Raw genomic sequence first — 24,017 nt, 5'->3', positions numbered from 1 at the left:
TATGTTCAGGGAACTTAGACTGCCCAGTCTCCTTACAGTGTGTATGTGGGATTTTCAGTGCTGACTAGTGAGGAAAGCATTGTTTAAACATCTAGTCACACACATTCCTATTAACCACTAAATTATTAAAATAGCAGTCTGTTTTTAATAATTTTAGCCCTTTTCTGTTTTTAAGAACATTATCAGATATTAATATTTCAGTTGCCTTCTACAAAGCCTTTGGTGTGACACGTGTAGATTAATTGAGATGCTTTTTTCATTCCCTGTTCTTGTCCCCGAAAGCACACCACATAATAATGCAAAGTTAATGTGAGCTGTCGGAGCTTTGATGTACAGGATGGCGACTGAAATGGCCAGAAAATGAATTTTTAATGATGCTCACTGCTGTGAGTTCTGCCTCCCACTCCTCCTCCCCGTTTCTTGTGGTAATGGTATGTTCCTGTCGTCGTTGAGGCCAAAGCCCGCCCTCCTTTCCTCCCCTCCTCTTTCTCCAAAGCCCTGTACACCCCACCCGGTGTCAGGGGGGGATCAGCTGTGCCAGTCCCGGCAGACCACACACACACACACATACATACACACACACAGTGCTGACTGGCGAACAAAGCCACTGGTACTGCCAATAAAGGCGAGCCATGCCTCCGCGCTTCTCCTCTCCTCTCCTTACGCTGCTGTGAGGGGAAGGCATGACACCATTGCCATCGCCTCTCTGTTTCAGGAAGACACTGTTGTTGGGAGGAAGAGCGGCTGGTCTTTGGCTTATGGTGGAATATTCTTGTCTCTTCTTCTGTTGATGAGTTGAGATGCTGGCGGAGCGCAGAGAGAATAGCAGGTAGGGAAAATCAGAGCTGGGTGCTGAGCTCGTTTCCGCAGCGACCAGGGGTTTGTTTACTGTTCACTGGTAAAAGCCTGACCTTGGTGGATATAGTATGTTTATTGATGTTATTGATCTAAAATAACTGCCTCTCCGTGTCAGTGGCCGTTTCACGACGTTTGACGATTAAGCTTCGATTACAGAGATTGTCACCATCGAGCAGTTACAGCATCTCCTACTGTTGCATCTTTATTGTAAGAATATATCCCGATGTGGTTAAAGCAATCATCGGCCAAACCCAAACGAAGCAAATGTGTGACTTAGCAAAAGATATGTGTAACATGCCTGAGGATGTCATTAGATAGATGTTCTTCTCAAGAGTGTTAATAATTTTAAAGTTTAAAGAAAAATATCACAAATGCCCAACGCTATAAAAAGAGGGTAGCCTTCAATAATTGTTACACTTTAAATTAATAAAATGACATGGATGACACTTTACTGTAGGTTGTAGGTAGGTTAAGTTAAACCATTTTTCTCAGGAAATATAATCACAATAATTCTGGACACTATTGGGATCTTGCATAACACGATTATTTGTAGACTTGGGGGCAAATAGATTTATGCAATGTAGAAAAAAAACAAACATGGACTTTAAATTGTAATTAAGCTGAAGGGAAGAACAAAAGAAATACAAACCAAGTTAAATATGCCACAGACTGTTGGAGAGTGTATTTGGATTATTGTATAGCAGCATAAGTAGTGTTGGTTGCTAATTGACAAAATCAAATATAGCTTGATAATTATCCTGGTTATCTTGTTTTAATAATAATCGGAAACCAAAACTGTTTATAAGCCAGGAAGAATGATATTAGACATCAAAGTTAGACATCAGGAAGCAGAAATGAAGGTTGGCCATTTTAAAAAATCTAATTCAATGTCAGACCAGCAAACAGTGATTTGTGTGTTTACCTGTTATACTCAGCAGTCATATGAAGGATACCTTATAACCTCTGATTAAACAAACACACAGGGATAACATATGTTATTAAATAATTAAGGTAGTGCAGCTACTTTATAGCTTGATAGCTCAAAATGTTGTTGGTTTTGAGCTAACAATCTCAAATGTGTAAATATGCAAGACTTAAAGCTAATTCCTTCTTTATACGTTTTATATTTGCACTGTTATTCTATTAGTACTCGGACTCTATGGCCCTACATGATGAGAATCTCTGCAGGTCTCTGTGTACAACTCTCAACTCAAGCTCAACACAACCAAAATGAAGGCGGCGCATAAAGTTGACATAAGAGTGCACAGATCCAACCATGATTTTCTATTGCTCCTCGCTATGAGTTGATAGGATAATTATTTATGCGATAGAATTCTCAAGAATATAGACCACCAACAAAATGTAAAGCATATGAAAAAATCCCCTGAGAGTTAATGAGTATATTCTTTCTTCACCCAGCACTAGTCTGCACACTGCATATTTTTGGCTTGTTTTTAAGATTATGTGTAGTTTGAATATATTTACATGAGATGTTTAAAGCTATTTAAAACTCACATTTTATAGTCTATTCTTTCTCTTACTAAACATAACTGAGTAGGAATGGCTTACGCGAAATCAAAGCTGAAAAATTATGATATGAAAAATGTACTTGTGCTGTTTGAAGATTAAGTCGCAAAGATGCCTTAAGGTTTACTCTGGGGCTATCGCTGATTGTCATTGTAATTTTAAATGGAGACTATAATGCCTTGCTGTTCATGGTGCAAGTATATGCAAATATATTGTATCACAATGTTGCCATACATCTATATGTTTTACCATTGATATTTAAAATTTAATTGACTACAAAAGTCACCCTCCTGTACCTAATGTTGTGTAATTATATAATTGACAGGCAGCAATTTGTGTGAGGCCTGCTAGTTGTCATGGATACCATTCAGCGATCCAGCTAACACACTACTGAAATGTGGTGGCACTCTTCGAGCACATGAAAAGTGTGGCGCTCACATTTTTGAGAAATAAATCGGTATTTTTTTGTCAAGGATACACGACAGCCGCTGTGCTTTGAAATCGACCGGCAGACGAGGCACAAGTAGAACTGTAAGACTAATTATGTGATATTAGTCTGTGATGACAACTGTCCAGGCGTGGTTTAGTGCAGGACTAAATAGATGCCCATTTTAGATGCAGTTAACTGTGGTCTTGACCAGACATGTTCAGCATGAGATCATTTCCTGCTCCTCTGTCTCGTGTTACAAGTCAGGCAACATTGACTTGGTGACAAAAACATGTTGCACTAGTTAGAAACTGCTTTGTTTTATGGTCATGTTTTCACACACGACAGCGGCGTGTACGAGAACAGAGTCCGATCCGACATTACCCAGTCTTTAACCTTCCAGCATCCCAGTGTAAAGCCTGTGTGATGCTGGATAGCACTGACGTGTGAAGAGCTCGGCTGATAGTCCGATGCATTTACTGCTAGCAAGTGGGCGTCATCTGTGCTGCCCCCTGCCTTCTGCAGGCAGCTCCCTCATTTAAGCCACACAACATATTTCCAGTACTTAAGCATACCTGAAGTAAATTTGCTCTAGAAAATATCTCACCCTGATTTTCCCAGAATTGTCCAAGTTGATGTCTGAAAATGACTCGAGTTGCTTAAAATTGATTTGTAATAGTGCTGATTAAAATATGTGAAGGTGTCAGAAAATGTTTGCTCGCCTCTAGTGGATTTATTTCCCATAAATAGCTACGTTTCTGTGTGTCACCGTGGCTGGCAGAGGAGACAGTTAATCACCCTCAGTCCAAATTTACCAGCATTTGGCAGGGAGGTGGTGTGAACTCACTACCCTGCCTACATAGCCTTTTACTTTCTCCAAATTTGCATTTCCTTTTACAAGTTTGTGTTTTATCTAACTCCTGTCAAACCATTTTTTCTCCGTCAGCCAGGAGACATTTCTGAGATTACATCACCTTCTCCAGAGGAACAACCACACAAGCCTTTGAAGAGTTGGGCTTTTCCAGGGCATTGGCTGCCTTCATCTCCCAGGAGTTGTTGCTAACTCTGGGAGACGTTCATTGAAGCTGGCATCCGCTTAAAGAGAATGCTTTGAAAAATACTGGAGGGCCAAGCTCAGTTCCCCTCCACAGAAGAGTTGACATTCCATTGATGCCATTGACTCATTGTCTTTGCTTCAGCAGAGACGAGATGCGGTTTGATGCTTTTTTCCCCTAGTTTAAACAGTCCTATCTGTGTCTTTAGAATAAAATGATCAGAGATGCATCCATTTTTTCCCTTTCTAGTACTCCAAAAAAAGCACTTTTGAGCTGGTAATTCCTGATGGTCCTTTGGTTCTCTAATCCCCTTTATCCTCCATTTTCTGTCACCTCTCCCCAAGGCTAATTAAGTATGCAGGGTTTGTGTGATTGCATAGGTCAGCTGCTGACTTTCAGTTGCATGCTAGGGCAGAGAGATGAGTAACAGGTTGCCATGATCTTAACATATCTTTATGTTGGAGTATGAAAAGGGAATCTGTGCAACAGTCAGAGCTGGTAAACGAACGTCAGTGTTGGAGAAAACAGCAGCATCATGTAGAAAACTGTGCAAGGAATCTAAATTGCCTGATCTAAGAGTTCAGTCACTCTGAACCAGCCACCTACAGGAGGCTGCAGGCAGTTCTTCCCTCATAACACACTGTGGATCAGCAGATAAGACCGATTCATTTTCGTACAAAGATAAGAGGTTTGAAAGGTGGTGGCTGTTTTAGAAGCCTAAATTACAAATGGATTTAGAGACAAAAAGGAAAAAAACACACTTCCTTAACAAAGTTGATTTCGAAGTCATCAAAAACTGAACCAAAGTAAGAGAAAACTATGGATTGTGTATAAAAAGTGCCACAGTGGCATTCAAGTATTGATGACATGGCTTTCCTCTTGATCTGACATTTTTGCAACTCTGTTATCCACACACTGGAGTAAATTAGAAGAGGGGCCGATTTAATACTCTCCTTTGGTTCATTGTAAACATGCTTGGCCATGTACGCATGATTCATTTTGTTACATGCTGAGAAGTTGTGCATAACCCCATGTGCTGTTTGGAGCATTGGAACCTTTGTTTTCATAGAAGAGTCACCTTTCCTCAGAGCTTCTGGAGGTTGACCCAAACAAAAAGTTACCTTAAAGAGGTGTAACTAATTTGTAGTAAAACTACACAAAGACACCCATTTGTGCACCTAAATCTGTTTTCAGTGTGTTATAGGTTTAGTGCAGTGCAGAAAGGGAGGTTCTGACAGAGCTCTACGTGATGGTGGTTTCATGACGCTCACTGCTTACCAAGTAGGTGGAGTGAGATGTAATCCTACATTTGTCTGCTGATTACTGCCTTGCCTTTTGTTGATTTTCCAGCTCAGCCTTATGCTGAGTTATATGACATGTGTTTGCCCCAGTTTGTGGTCCCGGCCCTGCTGCTCTCCGACTCTACCATTCTCACAGCCCTCGTGTCTGCTTCAGTGACTCTCTGTTTCACTGGGCCCTGAACAGCAGTGCTAACAGTCAGCATTGTTCTGAAATAAATGCTGCCTTTGATCAAGGATACGTTACAGTACAAAAATAGATGAGCTATTTCATCCTGTATACGACTCAGATGATAACTTTCTTAACATTTTGAATTTAGTTTTGTGTCAGATGTTTATTTTAACATAGTTCTGACAAAAGTAATTATTTGAACAGTATCAAATATATTTTTATATCTTTTTAAGGAAAAGAAACCAGTCAAGTTATTTGAACAATGACATCCTCATGACACTAGCTCATAAGGAAGTATCTTGGATCATCTAAACTAGGGAAATCTTTTGGGAAGCGAACCAATTTTCATTTTCACTTTGCTTGTGATAACTTAGTACATCTGGATAGATAAATAAATGATCTATCAATGGGCTTAGGGCTGTGCGATATGACCAAAATCTCATATCCCGATATAAGACATCTATCGTCCCGATAACGATATAAATCACAAAAATTTTACATTTTCTGTAAATTCTGTGAATCTCGGGCAGCTCGACTTGCGTGAAGTGTTTCCAGCTGCACGTCATGTAGCTGGAGTCGAGTGTTTTAACAGATGCATGAAACTATACCTTTTTAGACATAAGTTGTAACGGCCGCCGTTTTCTTTGTGAGTATTTATTACACGGCGTGCTGCGGGGAAAAGCCTGTTCTAACGTTTGAGTCTAAGGTTTATTTTTTAGCACCTGGCGGCTCTTTTTTACTTCTCATCCGTAAGTACTCTGCATACTCTTTTACGTGATTAAGTTTATTTTGAAAAGTCTCAACAGGATCTTGAGCTTTATTGTGAAAGGTTTATGTGGAAGATAAACAAGCGGACACGCGATGGTTTTACCGTCGTTGTTGCTAACGACAACGCATAAAAACAGGCGCTTGTCTGTCCGTAATGTGGTTATATTAAATATAAGAGAAAGAGAGAACTTTAAGAAATTAATATAGCCACTACAGTGACCATCAAAATGATGAACAAATATTGCCGTAAAGAGTTTATTTTGCGACACCACGAAACAGACGATAGCGTAAAATGAAACGTTAGACGTTTTTATATCGTTATCCGATATATACCGTTATATCGAACAGCCCTAAATGGGCTTTTTGCCCGTAAATATATTCTTTATTTATTTTTCACAGCAGAGCTTCGACAAAGAGGGCAGCAGATTTTAAGACCAATAAGTGAAAGAACCAACTGACATTCAGCACAAGCATCACGACATAATTACACGAGCAACTTCAAAAGCAGCCACATTGACTTCTATACAATACAATCTGCAAACGTTTTTTAAAACTAATAAATGAGTCAATTTTTAAAAACCGTTTCATCCACTGATCTAAACGGTGACCGGGACTCGGTGAGCGACTATGAAGTGCCTGAAAGAGACTTTCTCTGGTTTTTGAGTCGCTGCTGCTTAAATCTCTCAGCTTTAAACAACAACTGATGAAGCTGGCCTACTGGACTCGATATTTTTAAACTCAACGCAGACCAACCCACTTCTGCTTTTGGATTCTCGATTTCTAACATCCAGCAAGATTTTTTTTCTTGCCTGTCAGCTTTTCAACAGACTTGCCTGTGGCTCAGCCGGAGTTTCCATTTTAGCCAGCAGCTGAAGACGGGCTTTACTGCTGATGCTGCCGAAGCTACACGTTGATCACTTTATAACCCCACTGCTGGCGTGTTTCTCTTGGCCAAGTGTATTGTGTGGATATGTGACTTTTTTCTCAAAGCCTTCACTTTTATATGTGCTTGGCTGCTTTAGACTTCCAAAGGCCTGCCCATCCATTCAGTGGAGTTAGTTTTATTTATGATGAGGACTTGCTTGTGGGTTGTCTATGGAGTGGTGTAAATGAGAAGCAATGACCAGCATTATGTGTGTCATCACAGAAAGGGGAAGGATGTCAGCAGTAGAAAGGAAGGAACTGGATAGGCTGCAGTGCAGAGTTTATGCCACTTATCTGGGTTATGGCTTAAACTCATAATAAAAGTAATCAACTTTAACCTCAGTAAACATAATCTTTGGAAGATGAACCATGGCTGCTGTAATTTACTTTGGTTTCCTGCCAAAGATTTCAAAAGATATTCAGCTGTTAGTGTTAAATAGTGCATTGCAGTTTTCAGTAACCTGAACACAAAATAGTTTTGCTTTTCCATCCCAGACTACAACAGGAAATGGCTTAATTTTCCCTCTCGAAGAAACTTGACCTAGAAAGAAAATCTTCTAGGTCAACTTAAACCATATCTGATTATGACAGTTCACTCTGATAACAACTTTATGGTGTCATTCGTTAATCATGACTCAGTACTGGCACATATCAGAGCGACAAAACCCCCCAAAAATAAAGAAATCAGATTATTCACTGACACAGAACCAGTTGAATCCCACTGCCCTGTGTGTCTGGTCTGTATTGGAGAATTTTTCTATTTTTACCAGCCACTATACCACAGGAGGCATTGCTTTATCTGTGTGTGTGTTTGTGTTTCATCGAGGTTAAATGATGTCCTGGAGAAACTCACTGCAGCACGAACTACTGCAAAGGTGGATTCGAGTACTTTCGCAGGTGTTCATTTTGTCTGAGGACAGATTTAGTAAACATCAGAGCGCAGCTGTCATTACATTTAACAGGTGTCTAGGTGAGTACAAAATTGAGTCTGAAGATTTGGTTGGCCTGTGTCACGACTACTAAATGCTCACTGAATAATGTAGGGCTGCTCGACACAAAAGTCTCCACATCACTGTTAATTTGTCAATATTGTAATCCCAGCGAGGGATGTTCTTTAACCGTTATCTCATACAGGCAGAGCCAGTGGTTAGTGAGAGCTGAATTGTGGAGTATATTGCAGCCAACACAGGGTGTATTGCAAAGGTCAAATCGTGAGCATTTCAGGTCTTGTCTTCTTTGATCTCCATCATGTGCAAACATTTTACCTGTGTGAGGTTATTTTCTCTGGACATTTTCAGAGGATAGAGGCCCAAAGCACTGATGTGAGAACTAATTGTGTGACTCAAAGCTGGACTGCAGGATTGGTTGTAATTTCTTTTGATTTCTTGCTGCTTCTTCTTTCTTTTTTGTGTGACATTAAAGATGGTAACGTATATTTATTTTTTTTACCGCTGGTTCTTAATGTTTAATCAGATGACTCCTGATGTCGTGAATGGTTACGTTTCCTGTGTACACACTCTGCGCAGGGGCAGGGGTATTGCTCAAAATCTTTAGTGTGCAAATGTTTGTGTTTGAAGTGGAAGATAAAATATAGCTTAAAGAATTGCGTTAAGTCGTTCCCGTAGTGGGTGATGAGGTTATTTGTGCTCAGTCTGTGTGCCCAGATTGCCATCAGCAGTGAAACTGAGCTGTTCATGTTGGACAACAAACACAGGAAGCAGACGAGACGTCACATCTATGCAAATGGGGAAAAAAAGTATATGCTAAAATACTAGCTAGTGCATTATAACAAATCTGTGCTAATCCAGTCGATCTTAATCTTTATTTTGATCTACCAAAGAGCCAAAAAGGCTCTTTACTGTAGTTACTGCCAATCATTAGTAATGCAACTTGAATGAAATGAAATGAAAGTAAATATTGTCATGAGTGCATCAGCAAACTCTGAACAAACAAATGATATTTAGTGACATTTGTCTCAGTGTCAGCAAACCATCAACAGTGGCTTTACAGTGCTGCACCTGTGATGTCAGCCTCACCACCGCGCTGTTTTGAAACCAAATACGATGAGAAAACGATTGTGAAAAAGCACGCTCATCGCCAAACAATTTGTTGATTACAAGTTGTTAACCAATGAAAATACCCTGGATAATCCTTTTTTTATGTGACTTACAGTGACCAAAATTTACAAAATGAACCTAATGTTTTATTCATGAAGACATCAGTGACCAGGAACGTTTTTACTGAGGGCTGTCTTCCCATAATTCCTTTTGCAACCGCAGATATTCGCCCTTAGCTGCCGTTAAAAAGAATGCAGACTTACGACACTTGGACGCTGGCTTCACTTTTCAGACTTGTCTATGGGCTATGGGCATCCTGTGTTAGTTACCAAATACTTTTGAGGTATATTTTTGATGTTGAGTTGTTGTGACATGCAGTTATATTTCTGGGAAGGTGCAAGACTAGCTCAGACAGGTGTCCTTACTAAGGGGAACTCGCATTTCACAACAGATTCCTTTGATTCAGAATATATCAGAATGTAACTCACGGTTGGTGAAATAGATGCTTGACGTCTGAAAGGTTAAAGGGTTCCCCTGGTTTTTGGATTTCAGGCCCTGAGGTTAAGGGGTTCAGTCCTTTTGAGACTGTGCGAGCTATAACTGTATGTACTTGCTCACGGACAGTGTCAGGCACTCGAGATAAAAGTGTACCAAATGGAGGATGTTAAATGGAATTGGTGTTTAAGTGTGAGTTCACGCAGAGGGCAGCCCTGCTGTGTGGGTAAAATGAGTTACTAAAGCCTTCAGTCTTGAGTAATTTGGTTAGTGCCGCAGATGCCATGTTTCTGTAAATCAGAATAACACTGGCAAGCTTCTTTGTAGCTCTCTGCTTCTGCCATTATGTTGCTCTTCATGTTCTTGCTGTCTTTTGTGACAGTCGTTAAAGCAGAGGGATTCTGGGAAAGGAGATGTGTTGTTTAGATGCAAGAAGAAAGCACTTAATAGAAGACAGACCTCTGGGGACACATAAGCTTACTTAGCCCTTATAGTCAACATTTTACTGTGGTATAGTGCATATAATTATAAGGTGGCTAGTAGGGCTGCACGATTTTGCATAAAATGAGAATCACGATTTTTTTGGCTTAGAATTGAGGTCACGATTCTCTCACTTTCTTTTCCAGTATAAATATTTATTGCACTTATTAACTGCACATCAACTTCGTAACAGTTGAGACTGAACATAAAAACAATAAATAAACATAAAAACAACAAATGTCTCACATTTTGTCGTTGTACTGCTTGAAATTCCGTCTCCACCGTTGCTCGACACTGCGTGTATAGAGCAGGTAGTGCAACAATAGAAAAATAGTTGCGGGACGGCACTGTGTAGCGTTTGTCTAGGGTGTTGATCATTTTCCTAAATCCCTCGTTTTGCACAGTGTTGATGGGAGCCATATCTTTGGTCAGGTGATAAGTGATAGCCTCCGTAATGTCTTTGTGCCTGCGGGAGTTCGACGTGTATAGGGAAGCGCTGTATAAGGTTCCCGTTATTGATGTTTGGGTGGTTGACCGGGACGGATTTTCTCCTGTCACTTTCTCGTCATCCCTGACGTGCACTCCGTTGTTTTTCCCTGCTAATTTTAGCATCACAGGGCACAGCTTCTGTATCACGTGGTATAAGGCTCCGCCCTTGTCATTTGTTGAGCAGGAAGAGTGAGCGCTTGTTTTCATGCAGAGTACGTCCCGGATCAAAATGCGGTACAATCGTCGTCGTCTTTTTTTTTTTTTTTTTTTTTTTTTAATCGTTGTCACATAAGTATGAATCGAGATCGCGATTTTTCTAACAATTAATCGTGCAGCCCTACGTTGCATCCATGTTTGTGTGTTGGACCCAAAATGTGTTTGATACACTTATTAGCCAAGCAAGACAGCTTCAGCTGATAACTTAGCATCTTGGTCAAATACAGTCCAATACTAGCTACTAAAACACAGAAGGCAACTGTTCACGTGGGTTATGTCTATCTTTTATATACAGTCTTTTGTTGTTATTATTAAATAATTTGATAATTTTGTCTTGTTCTCACATGTAGATCATTAAAAGGAAAGAAGATCAAATATGGAATAAAAGTTGAAGCTTAATATGCCTTCATTTTTATACATTCTAGTAGGAGGCCTTTTCATTACTAGTTTTCACCAATTCAAAGGCCTTGATAGTGCCATATGTTAGGTTTAGATATTTAGCATCCGAAAAATACTTTTTTTTTTCTTGCTGGATCTCACCAGTTACACACTAGTTTGTTGCCAATATCCAGTTTAAGTGTGGTCATTAACTGCAACATGTTTCTTATCTTGGGGCTCTTTAAAATAAAGTCTGTCACTGTCAACTTAACCTTTATAAACTGTTAAACCTTTTTGACAGGAGGCTCTTGATCACTTAAATGAGACTTATACTTTTTTAATAAATCTCTTCTGGACAAAAGTGTAATATTGTGTTATAGGTAAAAAACAATGATCCAAACAAAGACTGTAAGTTTAATGAAATTTCACATGTTTATTTTAAAATGAACAAAAAAGCAGATCAAACATTTCATCAGAGTTTATGGGCTGCACAGGTTTGGAAAACAAGGGTAAATAGTAGGAGGGAGCACGAGAGACCGAGTAAGGTTGGGAGGAGGATTGGGGGAAGGTGTGGAGACTGAGGGTTTTGCGTAAAGAATAAGAGCTGGGTGAAGAGTAGGAAAGAGCACGAGAGGGTGGGTAAGGTAGGGAGGAGGTAGAGGGGTTGAGTTGGGGTAAAGGGCAAGAGTCGGAGGGAGTGAGAGGGATGGGAACCAGACAGAGGTTTGGGTTTAGATCTTCAGTTGCTGTTTTCTCCTCCATCTTCTCGTCACTTTTTCTCTCAAGGTTTTCTTCGATGTCCTCTTTTGTTTCCTGCTTTTCCTCCTTTTCCTCCTGCTTTTTCTTGTCCTTTCTTGGTTTGTCCGTTCCCTTCTCTTCTCCCTCGTGGTTTTCCAGCTTTTCCTCTTGGGAATTTGTTTCCAGGGTTTCTTCCTGGTGGTCAGCATCGGGTGCAAGCTCCTGTGTAGACAGAGTAAAATGTATTTTACTGAACTGTGACTCAGTCTGACAGAAGTTGTTAGGACCAAAACATGACATTATGGTAAAGTGAAATGATAGCGGAGACAGCTTACCTGAAGGACGTTCTTCCATTCGTCCAGATTTTCCTGTAAGTTCTCCATCAGAAGCTTGTTCTTAATTTGGAGCTCCTCCACTTTTTCCTTCTCCTCTTTCAGGCTCTTCTCGGTTGATTGCCACTTGCTGCTCCAGTGTTGTTCCCTGGTGTTTATCTCCATGTCTTTTATGGTCGATTCATGGAGGAGTTCTACCCAGGCTTTGGTTCGAGCTCTTATTTTCTTCACACATCTTTGAAGCGCCTCATCCTTGAGTTTGAGCTCTTCTTGGAGGCTACTCACTTCCATTTTGTGAGCATCTTCAAGGACGGCAATCTTCTCCTTCAAAGATGCATTTTCCTCCTTTGCAGTCTTCAACTCCTGAGTGGCAAAATGGAGTGCATCTTTTAATTCTTGCACCGTTTCACTTTCAGCAATCTTGTTAGCTTCCTGCTGCTGTTTCATATCAGCAGCGCTAGTCTGCACTGGCCAAGATGCCTGAATGATAAAAACATGCACGTAGTCCATAGTTAGAAAAATCTATCACACAGTGTGATGTGTGTCATTAGAAAAGTTTAAGGTGACACAAGAAAAAGCAAAAACTGAGTCCTACAGATGTTCTAAAAACACAAATGTTCACAGAGTTTTGTTAAAAGTGCTTACAAATGTTTAAGTATTAAAAATTTAAGTTAAACTCCAAAGTGTACTCTGCTTCCTGAAGATTATGAAAGCTTTAGACACATTTTGAGCAAAAAATTCAAAAAAAGCTTTTGCTTGCTCACACGAGAAAAGCTTACCAGATTTTCTGAGACAAATGTTGGGTCCATTTGGGCTCAGGAAACACTGAAGAGTCGCTGTTACACTTGTTTAGCTGTCGATATTTTTCCAAAGCGTTCGTCGAGTCACAGCAAATAGCGAGAGATGCTTGTAGGTTCAGGTTGGTGTTTAGAAATGAAATATCCAGGTAAACACTGCAAACACTGTGTTTGGAGAATCCTGTTCAAAAATCATCAGGCGATGGTGACAGCACTACCCAGGTGTTACCATGGAGCCCATGTTGTTTTGGTTTCTGTGTTCTTGTTGTTACTGACTGAACTTGAAGCTATTTAGCTATTTACTGTGATTAAAAATTCAAACTAGTTTCAATCAGAAAGGGTCCTTTGGGTGTAGCAACCTTTTCACTTAATCCTCAGGGGACCCTTGAGGCTTTCTGTCCTATACCTTTCATTACTTTCACCTCCAGCCTCACCTGAACTGTTTTGAGCCGTAAAATGTGCGGTGCAAAGATCTCCAATCCATGTTTTAATGGTGAACGGTCATTAAAGAACAGGGTGTAGGGGCTAATTGGTTTAGAGAGAGCAAAACAAGAGCAGGCACATTCAAATTGAGACTGTGGTAAATTTTCAGTGTTTAAAAGCGGAGCGTCAAGTAAAATAGAGCTGTGTGAATATCTCATACTGGATAACCAAGAGAAATAGAGACAAACGTTTTACAAACAAATCTGGTTTTCAGATTCTGGGTTTCTCGGTTTGCTGCCAGAATTTATATGAATGAAGAAATTTCTTCTCCATGTTAGCCGTCTACTCCTGACTGTGATGGTACCTCTTGGTGCATTTTAATGCAGTTAATTAACATATACGGCTTACTGTGCAGCCAATTGTAGAAACAGAGCATCCAAGAAGTCTGTTATGCTCAGGTCTGGTTTTTTGCGTTAGATTAGGGATCAAGGTGTTATCAGTAAAAGGTCACTGATGTTGCATAGAAACTATTATCTATTAATCTGGAGATGAGCTGTGATTTTGGGGGTAGATATATGTCCAGAAGTCAGCGTTTTTCCTTTGTCACCAATAAATAGATGTATGGACTGACTGATAGTCACGTGGAACACCTGATGTAGAAATTATGACCCTCGTCATACATGATTTGTATGTATGACGAGGAAACAAGAAGGGAACAGATTGTTTTCTGAAAGAAAGGAAATGAACAGAGCTGTGAGCGAGGAGGAACATCCTCCGTCACATTATTCCAAATCAGCTGTTTTGGCATGCAGTCAAGCCTACTGTCTGCTTTATAAATACCCTAATATCCCTGTAGTACCAGCATTTGTGATATCACAACAATGGAATCAAATTTATATACAGAGAAGCTTGCCAAAAGTGAATTAGCCAGCTCCTGGGGGCTTTTACCTTGAGTCTCGCTGGTTTGAATTCAGATTTCTTTAGAATTGAAAATAAGTGGTTGAGATGGCGAATAAAGCGATAAACTCAATAATATTCCTGACTTTAAAAGTTTAGTTTGGGAAGAAGGGGGACAGTCGTCAGTTGTCTTTACCTTGTCTCTCACTGTTTGAATCAAACAAAATTTGAATTGTAAACTGAGCGAGCAGAGTCACACAAATATTTGGTTATAACCAGAACTATTTTTATGCATACGTCTCAAAAATGGCAAGAAAAACACAACACGGTGAACTAATAATAATGATAACAATAATAAAACCGAATTTGAGGGTAGTGATGATACAAACTAAAGCATCTTTTCCACAAAGTTCCCCTCAAGTCAATTTCTCTGTCTTTCTCTGGCCTTGGACCAACAATTCAAATAAATTTGGCTCATTCATGCTGTGATCAGTGCCAAGATGTAATCCATCTAATGATGAGGCTTTGATGGTGCAAGACCTAAGAAACCCACACAGTGACGTCTGCAGCACCGGTAGGTGGGTTGTAACTGAAGGGCAGGGGATATTTCCTGAGTGTCTGAGAGTAATTCGGTGTGAGGAGTCTGCTGGGAAAAGGACGGACTACATGCTAAACTGCCATGTCTCTTCCTTGTTGATGGGTCTTTCTGCAAGAGCTGTGACTTAAGTGTTTTTTTTTTGTCATTCATAGAGTGTGTGTGTTCAAATAAATGTTTTTAAGCTACAACTGATGTGACACTCAACCCTAACATGACTCCAGTGGTCAGAACAGGTGTGCTGTTGTTGTCAATATAACAGATGTGTTATAGAATCAATTGAAAGTGAGCCTTGTGTATAATGACAGAAACAAAGGAGGGAAGTAAAAGGTCCAGATTTTATTTCTCCCATATCCTACTTGCATTTTCCTGTTATTTCTGCCCATTTGATGAAGGTAACTTTTCATTATGGTAGGCTAAGCTTGTTGAAAATATAACTTTATATCAATTTTTCTTTTGGAAGAGGAAAACAACCCCTTTTCTTTTATGCAGAAAAAAGAAAAAACTCTCTCTTCTTGCAGTCGTCTAAGCTGTTGATTCTGTTTTTATCGCCAGATATTTATCTGTCGTACGTAGGCTTTGCAGCCCTGTGATATCTCCTAGCAACCATTTCAAATAGTCTGGAGAGAAGCTGACATGTGGAACAAATTGCTAAATATATATCAACTACGTTCAAGGGAAGAGTGATGCGAAACGATGATCAGTCACAGATGCTAATCTGTTGTTTTAATTCTTGCAGTTCAAAGTGAATGACTGAATCAGTGACCTGAATTTGGGCCGTACAGCCTCTGCTTCAGTGCAGTAACAGCTTGTATACAGAGATCTGTCAAATCTGCCAATCAGAAGAGATCTTTCCTATATTAGCTGCGTGTATATAGATATATAAACATAGATATAGATGGATGGATGGCTAGACCGGCAAATAGTATGTCCAAGCAGAGAAGCCCAGATTTCTTCTCCCAGGCTACCTCTTCCTGCTCATTGCCATTCCCAAGCCAGCCATCTCTCCGGCAGATCCTTAATCTGCCCCGGGGCCTCCTACCAAGAGGACATGCCTGAAACACCTCGCCTAGGAAGTATCCAGGAGGCATCCTAGTCAGATGCCCGAACCACTTCAACTGGCTTTGATGTGGAGGAGCAGGAGCTTTACTCTCCCTCTCGAAAGACTGAGCTCCTCTTCCTATCTCTAAGGAAGTGCACAGCCACCCTTTGAAGGAAACTCATTTCCGCCACTTCTATCTGCAGCCTCATTCTTTCTGTTACTACTGAACTGCCATAGCTGCTACACCAATTTATTTCCTGTTTGTTTGACTCCCTAAATTCATCATCTTGGTGTTTTAAGTCAAATATCACGAGCTGCAATGTCATAAAGCTTACCCTTGTCTATTTACACAATATAGATTTATTTAATCTGTTAGATTTGACTGTATGTTTGTTAGCAGTCTAGCAATATCATTTTTACACTTTGTGTGACGTTTGATGCCAATAAATGAGCTGATTTAATTTTGGGGAAACTAAAGGTCAAGCTCCCACCGAAATCAGTGAAACTTTATATTACCCACAATTAGGGCTGGGCCATATTATACCGTTCACGGTAATACCGGTATAATGTTAGGCAACGATAGGAAAATGAAATACCGCGATAGAATATGAGTAAAACGCGCATGCGCAGTGCCTTTGTTTTCATACGCACATGGCCGATTGTTGAGTGAAACAGATGAACCAGAATTGGTTTGTAAAAATGGTGCAACTTCCGTGATGTGGAACTGGTTTGGTGTTTGTCCGTCAGATACACGACAAAGCACATTTTTTTTGCAGAACATGCAAGCGGCCATCGTTATTGTCGTATTTGTCGGACTAAGATGCCCTTAAATCTGGGAGTAATCTGGGTCCTAAACTCCGTAAAGTTCAGGTCAAACGAACACTGCAGCATCACTAAGAGTTAAAAACTGTCTAAATTCTTTCATCTTTAATAAAACGATCAGCATTGCTGCTTTACCAGGTGTAACTATGAAGTTTAACTTCCAGGCATCCATGAAAACAAAATGTATTACATTTAACGGAGTTAGAAGTTAGCAGGAAGCTAGCGGAAGTTAGCTCGCTAGTTTCGCTAGTTACCTAAGCATGATATAGCATGTTCTGACTGAGAGATTTCTGAAAAAAATCAAACGTACAGCTCTGCTATCACTTCCAACATAAATGAAGACAGGAAACTAAACAGCAGTGACGTTTGTAGGGTTACTGAAGTTGGGCTAGCTGGTATATAATGATGTGCTACGTGATCGCTAGCGACACAGCTATGTTAGCATAACATAAACAGTGAAGCTGGAGGATGAACACTAACACTTTTCCACTTATAAAAGTTAACGTTAAGGTTCCTCATGGTTAGAGACAAATGCAATCGCATGGCAGGATGCTGTAAAAGGACCAATCTTCAGTCAGGAGAACAACTGAGATAATCCGTCCACAATACGAGGTTAGTCATTAGTATACTGCAACAACATGGGAATAGAGCCGCTGCCAGAGAATTCAACATTAATGAATCAATGGTACAGAATTGGAGGAAGCAAGAAGAATGAGTTTAATAAAGTTTGATTTATCTGACTGCTTTGTTTCGCTTAATGTGTCTTATAATCCCGTGCACCTTATGGTCCGAAAAATACGTACTGCACACTGCAGTTTAATGTTGCAAAGCACCTCTTTTTAACTTCAGTGGATATTATACATGGTTATGCTCAGGATATGTCAGCCCATTTCTACTGGAAATGCCTTTTGGTTAAACTTTCAGCAAGGAATTTGCATTTGCACTGTTACATTTTTATAAAGCTTTAATGTACATAAAAACCAGCTTCTTGTTTAAGTGAAAATAAATGGAAGGTTGTCTTTTTGCGCTAGTAATGTTGTGGAGTTGTATTTTGTCTCGCATCAATTATATCGTCAGTTATATCGTTATCGCAAATTTTCAAATATATATCGTGATAAATATTTTTGGCCATATCGCCCTGCTCTACCCACAATTCTTTCATGGATCGTCTTCAAACTTCACAACAATACACTAGATCGTGGGGTACATGGATACATAGGTTGGCTAAGCATTTGACATTGACCTTCATTGTTAATGTCCAAGGTCAAAGTTAACCTTGAAAATTTTTTTCAAGAAACCGCATCGAGTAATTTATCATATGAAACCAATCCCACCAGATTTCTTTGTTTTTGCAGCCAGAGGAAACCCAGCTGGCTCTTAGAAGCTGGCTCTCTGTGGCTGTAACATTTCAAATCTGTGTGTTTTCTGCATCTCTCTGTGTTACTGTGAACCAGGATCCGAACACAAAAATGTAATTAAGTAGATCCTGAATGATCGTGGGTACAAACACACAGAGCATTATTGCACCTACTGCTTCTATACCTGCACGGTGCTCATGCTAAACCTTCTTTGTAGACAGAAAATGTCAATAAATGTGCCTAAAGATAACTTGTAACACTTGATAACTGTTACAATTCTAGTACTCTGTTACACTTATGAAGAAAGGTATTTGTACTTATATTCACATCGTCTACAATTGTCAGAATTATGAATTAATAAAGATACTTTGATTTAAAAAAGAAACAAAACAAGAAGCTAATCTGTGTGAAATGTGAAATATCATCTATATCTATATTTGGCTGTTTTTGATACTCGAGACCACTTACAGAGTTGAACTGATACCAAATAGCAGGGACTTTCAGTTACATAGACTAACAAGATCTTTATGTATTGAGTTACTGTGAGATGTTTATTAGATCTTCTCTCTCCCATCTGCAGGGCTGCCTTTGCCCTGACAAAGCCGCTCAAGATGAACATGGTGAAAAGGATCATGGGGCGGCCGAGGCAGGAGGAGTGCAGCCCCCAGGACAACGCGCTGGGCCTCATGCACCTGCGACGCCTCTTCTCCGAGCTGTGCCACCCTCCTCGCCACATGACCCAGAAGGAGCAGGAGGAGAAGCTCTACATGATGCTTCCTGTATTTAACAGGGTAAGTCACACCATGGGTGGAGGGAGAACTGGAGGTGCTCCAAACAGGCGGATTAACAGATATTTGTACATATGGCAGCTCTGATGTGGCAGGTTACAGTTTGCTTCATTTGGTTCCTGTGCTGTCTGTAGCTATCTTTCAAATCATGTGTTTCTCGTCTGTGCAGTATTAAAAAAAAAAAAAAAGGAAAACAAGAAGAGAGCTCTGTTGTGCTGGGTTACAAACGCGCTAGAGCTGCTTCCCTGAGGTCATGGGTGCAATAGATACTATAGATGCATTGACATTTGAAAACGAGATCTCACCAGGGAACTTCTGCAGATTCAAATCCAGTGGTTAAAAGCATATTTTCATATTTTCATACGTACCTGTCTGGATAGCTCTCAGATTCTGTTCCACCAGACTGCAGATAAATGGAATGGAAATGAGCTTGTTTACTTCTGTGGGCTTGTTGACTTTAGGGCTAAAGGTTAGCTGAACAAAGCACAACGAAGTGGACTTTTCAGTCCAACCTTTGTGTCATATATTTTTTACTGTCTCCACAGTGTACACAGGCATGAGGTTTTCAAATTATGATTTTATTTATTAAAGCAAAAAGGTTAACCAAATCTACCTGGCCTTGTATGAAAAGGTTGTTGTGCAAACGTTTGGCAGTGAGAACTGCAGTTTTGTGTTTGCAGTAACTGGCAATGGGTCTTTCACACAGCTATTGATGAATTTAGACCTACTCATCTATGAAGAATTACTTTAATCAACCACATTAGAGGGTTTTCAAGTATGAATGGCCTGTTTAAGTTCATGCCGAAACATCGCAGGCAGATTTAAATCTGGACTTTGACTAAGCCACTCCAAAACGTTAATTTTATTTTTTAGTTTTTACCCATTCAGAGGTGGACTTGCTGGTGTGTTTCTGATTATTTTCCTGCTGCATAAGCTAAGTGCAGTTAGCCAGAATTCTCATTCTTGTAGAGAGTGGCATGCATGGATGCATCAATTACAGCAAGTTGTCCAGGTCCTGAGCAGCTCCAGACCATCATAGTAGCACCACCACCATGTTTGCCTGTAGTGTCAGTGTTTGGAATGCAGTTAGTGTTACACTAGATGTAGCAGGAGTAGGAGGAGCTGAACGTTTCAGGTGCAGATCAAAGCAAATAGTACCCAAAACACACCTGGTTGTCAGGTGTTAAGGAGCAAGTGCTGAAAAGTACTGAACTCACTGAACTACACATTGTCTCATCGTTAGGTTGGTGTTTATAATATTTCAGAATCATTTGTGATTAAATTAAACAACCTTCAAAGCTTTTTTAAATTATATATCTGCTAACTAACTAATGTTAAGTTTTATTGATTTAAGCACTAATAGGAAAATCAGACCAGTTGAATGGTGGGGGTGTATTGGAACTATTTTGATGCAGGGGGAGAAAAGTCCAGTACAGACTTGTATTTTTTATCTTTTAATTTTTATCTGTAGACTAAATAGATTCAGGTTTATCCAACATTTTTAATTTCTGAAATCTCAGTTGTGCAGTTTCTGGGCCAGGTGGAACAGCTCACTGTTGTTATGGTCATTCAGCCTCTCCAGAGAGTCTCTCCCTCCCACTTTACAATGGCCTTAAGCTATGTTAACAAAATATGTTATGAATTAATAATTAATAATAAATTTTCATAAAGCATTTTTGCACCTCCTTTTGGAAAAACTCTAAAATTGAATCCAGATCTGTGGAAACCAGTCAAGTCGGTGGGTAATCATGGAAGTGAGCTACACATATTAACAAGTTAACAAAATGAAGTTGTTGAAATCCCTATAGCTGTTTTTTTTTATCCAAAAGAACAGAAGTAAAGCCTGCAGGCCAGTAATTCGCCTTTTTGTTTGGCAGCCGCAGCTGTAGGCTGCCTTTGTTAAGTGTGCTCATCAAGCTGGAGTGCACTGCCAAGGGTCTCTTGACTTGTCTGCTAATTACCCACCACTGGCTGGGATTCACACCTGTGGCCATACTCATGTCAGAATCTGGATGTAAAGTGGTACCTGTGCGGCGGGACGGCAGCCTCCCGCCCTGCTCTCAAGTCAGATTTGCTGGATAAGTAAACAGATGACGAGTCTTTGCTGGATGAAGAGTAGTTTGTCTTTGTTGACCTGCTGCCCCAAAGGCTTAGCCTCCAATGTTCTCTGTCACCATAAAGTAGTGCATTCAAGCAAAAACTGTCACAGATATCAGCAGGAATGAGGATTCCTGTAACTGCACACACCTGACTATAAGCTAGGTTACATATAAGTATCGAGTGAACAGATGTCTAGTTTTTGAGTCTTTTTTTGGTTCCTCTCTTCTTGTTTTTTAAATTATTATTTTTCCATTAATCAAATGCTTTTTTTTGTCCACTTCAGGTGTTTGGGAACGCACCTCCCAGCAGCATGATGGAGAAATTCTCCGACCTGCTGCAGTTCACCACCCAGGTGTCCCGACTCATGGTGACTGAGATCAGACGAAGAGCCTCCAATAAATCCACAGGTGAGCTTGCAGATGCACACAGACTCATATTTGTAAGTGCAAAAATGCACTGTGGAGTAGGCCTACTTGTAGAGTTCTTTGGCACCAGCCAATAATTTCTCATAACCGGTTTGTGTCTTCTGTTTTCCTTTTGGCTGTGCAGATGAACACAGTGGTGTTGAAAGAGATTTTTGTTCTTTATTTAGATACAAAGACAGTTCTTATGCAGAGTTTCAACTATAGAACTAATTGTAAGGCACAGATGGAGCATCTGAGCTTTGTTAGGTACACATAGTAGATGACAAGATAGAAATAAAGACTCTAGGGAGTTTATTTTTTCACTTTCCCCCATAAAGACAACATATGACGGCCTCCCCAGTACTCTTAATGATGAGTTTGGACACCTAAGTATATATAAATATGTCGTCTGATGACTATTAGAATATTTTCTGGGTTTTTCCAAGCTGGGTAATCCAAACACAGGCATTTTTTTTTTTTTACAAGCAGGCTGAAATATGACAGAAAGTGCTGCAAACATTACTCCTGTTAGGCTTTCAAGAGTTAGTACCACATATGGCAAGGACCCTAATATACTGTAATCTGTATATTATTAGTGGACATAAGTACACGCCCATGCCTGATTATGATTGGTCACTGATTTTAGTCAATGATTTAAAAAAAAATAAAATAATTGATGCTCAATATAACTGTCTACTCCATCCTGGAAACCCGATTTATTCTATGGATGTGCGTAAGAGCTTCGTCTTATTCTACCCTATCACAATAAGATTATTTTATTAATTGTTCCCCTAAAGATAAATACATATTTCATTGTTTTATTAAGAATGTTTAAAGCTGATTTCATGATTAATGGAGAAAAAATGTTAGTGTTACCCTAATCAGATAAGGCCTTTCCCAGAATTTTGCACTTTATTTTTTGACTTTTTGGCTCTCAGTAGATACGTTTTCCTCAAAGGATCAATGCAATCCTACTTCAGTCTGAAAGGTTAGCCTTCACTGCGGGCGAGCCAGCAGCATCTCATCAAAGCGTTGACAGCCGTGGCAGCTTTGACTGTGGCTTCCTCAAAAAAGACGCACACAAACACACACACACACACACCAGCTTTCTATTTCTTATTTCTTCCGCTTTATCTCGTCCTTCCATCTCTTCCTCATCCCTGTCTAATCATGTGACATGCTGTTATCAAACGGTGAACGGTTCTGATTTTGCAACACAACGGTCTAAGAAGCACTCCTACAGTTGGTCACCAGGCCTCTTTAGAATGAGTCAGTACATGATTCATGCTCTCAACTGACGTTGCAGTACTCATTATCAAAACAACAGATGTGGATTTGCTCTGAACAATGAGCAACTAGACTTTGGCTCAGCTGGTGGGTTGGATTAAGGAAACCTTTTCAAAAGCATTTTTATTTCTGCTCACAAAAGTGACTAAAAATGTGTGATTTGTTTTTTTATTATGGTTCGGTTCTAATGGATACTTGTTCCTAAACCTAACCTAGTGTGGCTATATTTTTAGGACAAAGAGTGCTGCGATAAAATTGGTAAAGACATGAGCTAAATGAAAAGCTAGCGCGTGGGACCGAAATACAATATTGATGTATTATTTTCAAGATCACAGATAACCAAAACCGAGAAGCCCAACCACACGTTCCCTTTTGTCACATCCACTGTAATGATTAATTTGTTACATATTTGATCATTATTCAAACAGCCCATCTGCCCCACAGTGAGCTGTCACTTTCCACCCAGTTAACCACACGTTTGTGTGTGTGATTGTTTTTCCAGAGGCAGCCAGTCGAGCCATAGTCCAGTTCCTGGAGGTGAATCAGAGTGAGGAGGCGAGCCGCGGCTGGATGCTTCTAACCACCATCAACCTGTTAGCTTCCTCCGGACAGGTTGGTAGAAAAGACACTGTACAATACTGTGTGAAAGTCTTGAACCACCTCTCATTTCTTCAGCCCTTGGAAGCAAAAAATAAACTTTTTTGTAATTTCTCAAAATGTTCTTGAGCAATTCTCCTCCAGGCTCTCTGGAGGTGTTTTTAAAGTTTTCCTTTGGACATTGACTGCTTTTTCAGTCATTTTCACTCCAGTCCTTTTGCCTGACCATTTTCAGATCTATGACCCATTCAAGCATTAAAACACCTCCTAACTCACGGGATGAACCAGTGTTGTGTTTGCACATAATCTCAAAATTAGCACAGCACCAATGTTAAATCTGTCTTTAGGCAGTTTCACAAGCATGAAATTGTATTTTTGCACCAACAATATGATTCACAAAGTGCTTTTAGCTGACACTTTGGCATATTTTGGAATGCTCTGCAGTGTGTCCTGGAGGACAAAGGAAGATGTCAGGCCTAAAAATATATTATTTAAGAAATAAGAAAAAAAATCCAGCAAACGGCCCTTCTGTTGACACATCTACTGTTCACTGAAGCCTCATCAAAAATGGTCTCTGGTAAGCTGGCTGTCAAGAAGCCATTCATTAAAGGGAGAAAAGGCTGGTGTATGTCAAATTCTGCAAGAACTGGACTGAAAGTCAGCGACAGGTCTGACGAAGTGATGATTTGCAGC

General features: G+C 40.0%; 2 protein-coding genes across 7 annotated transcripts in view; one reads left to right on the top strand and one right to left on the bottom strand.

Moving 5' to 3' along the window:
- Positions 1-24,017, top strand: part of wdfy3 (WD repeat and FYVE domain containing 3) — a 123,532-nt gene that overhangs the window by 7,806 nt on the left and 91,709 nt on the right. For 4 of the 5 annotated variants that reach the window (XM_085476415.1, XM_085476412.1, XM_085476413.1 and 1 more), the window contains exons 1-4: positions 578-829; positions 18,729-18,939; positions 21,320-21,443; positions 23,230-23,339. In XM_085476415.1, coding sequence (XP_085332541.1) covers positions 801-829; positions 18,729-18,939; positions 21,320-21,443; positions 23,230-23,339 — 474 coding nt within the window. In that variant the 5' untranslated portion in view covers positions 578-800. Of the gene's footprint in view, positions 1-577; positions 830-18,728; positions 18,940-21,319; positions 21,444-23,229; positions 23,340-24,017 lie in introns of those variants that run through there. The other variant, XM_085476414.1, reaches the window with a different exon arrangement.
- On the bottom strand, positions 11,552-13,213 carry LOC146697606 (uncharacterized). 2 transcript variants are annotated; one of them, XM_085476410.1, is made up of 3 exons: positions 12,994-13,213; positions 12,218-12,577; positions 11,552-12,104 (listed from the first exon to the last, which is right to left on the bottom strand). In XM_085476410.1, exons 1-3 carry the CDS (start codon positions 13,021-13,023, stop codon positions 11,583-11,585), a joined length of 912 nt encoding a protein of 303 aa, XP_085332536.1. In that variant the 5' UTR covers positions 13,024-13,213; the 3' UTR covers positions 11,552-11,582. The 2 variants fall into 2 exon arrangements, with proteins under 2 accessions (XP_085332536.1, XP_085332535.1); XM_085476409.1 differs by having other exon boundaries at positions 12,218-12,694; positions 12,994-13,211.

This window comes from Copadichromis virginalis, linkage group LG12 (assembly GCF_057382275.1).
Source record: "Copadichromis virginalis isolate Kocher_CV1m ecotype Utaka linkage group LG12, C_Virginalis_male_GT1.1, whole genome shotgun sequence".
NCBI classification, from domain to species: Eukaryota; Metazoa; Chordata; class Actinopteri; order Cichliformes; family Cichlidae; genus Copadichromis; species Copadichromis virginalis.
This window is presented reverse-complemented; position numbering and strand designations above follow the sequence as displayed.

Excerpts from the sequence above, each read along its gene's own strand:
- LOC146697606 (XM_085476409.1), bottom strand. The coding sequence starts at position 13,023 with ATGGACCCAACATTTGTCTCAGAAAATCTG. Across the intron at positions 12,695-12,993 it reads CATTTGTCTCAGAAAATCTG|GCATCTTGGCCAGTGCAGAC; the intron begins GTAAGCTTTTCT and ends TTTATCATTCAG. Across the intron at positions 12,105-12,217 it reads AATGGAAGAACGTCCTTCAG|GAGCTTGCACCCGATGCTGA; the intron begins GTAAGCTGTCTC and ends CTGTCTACACAG.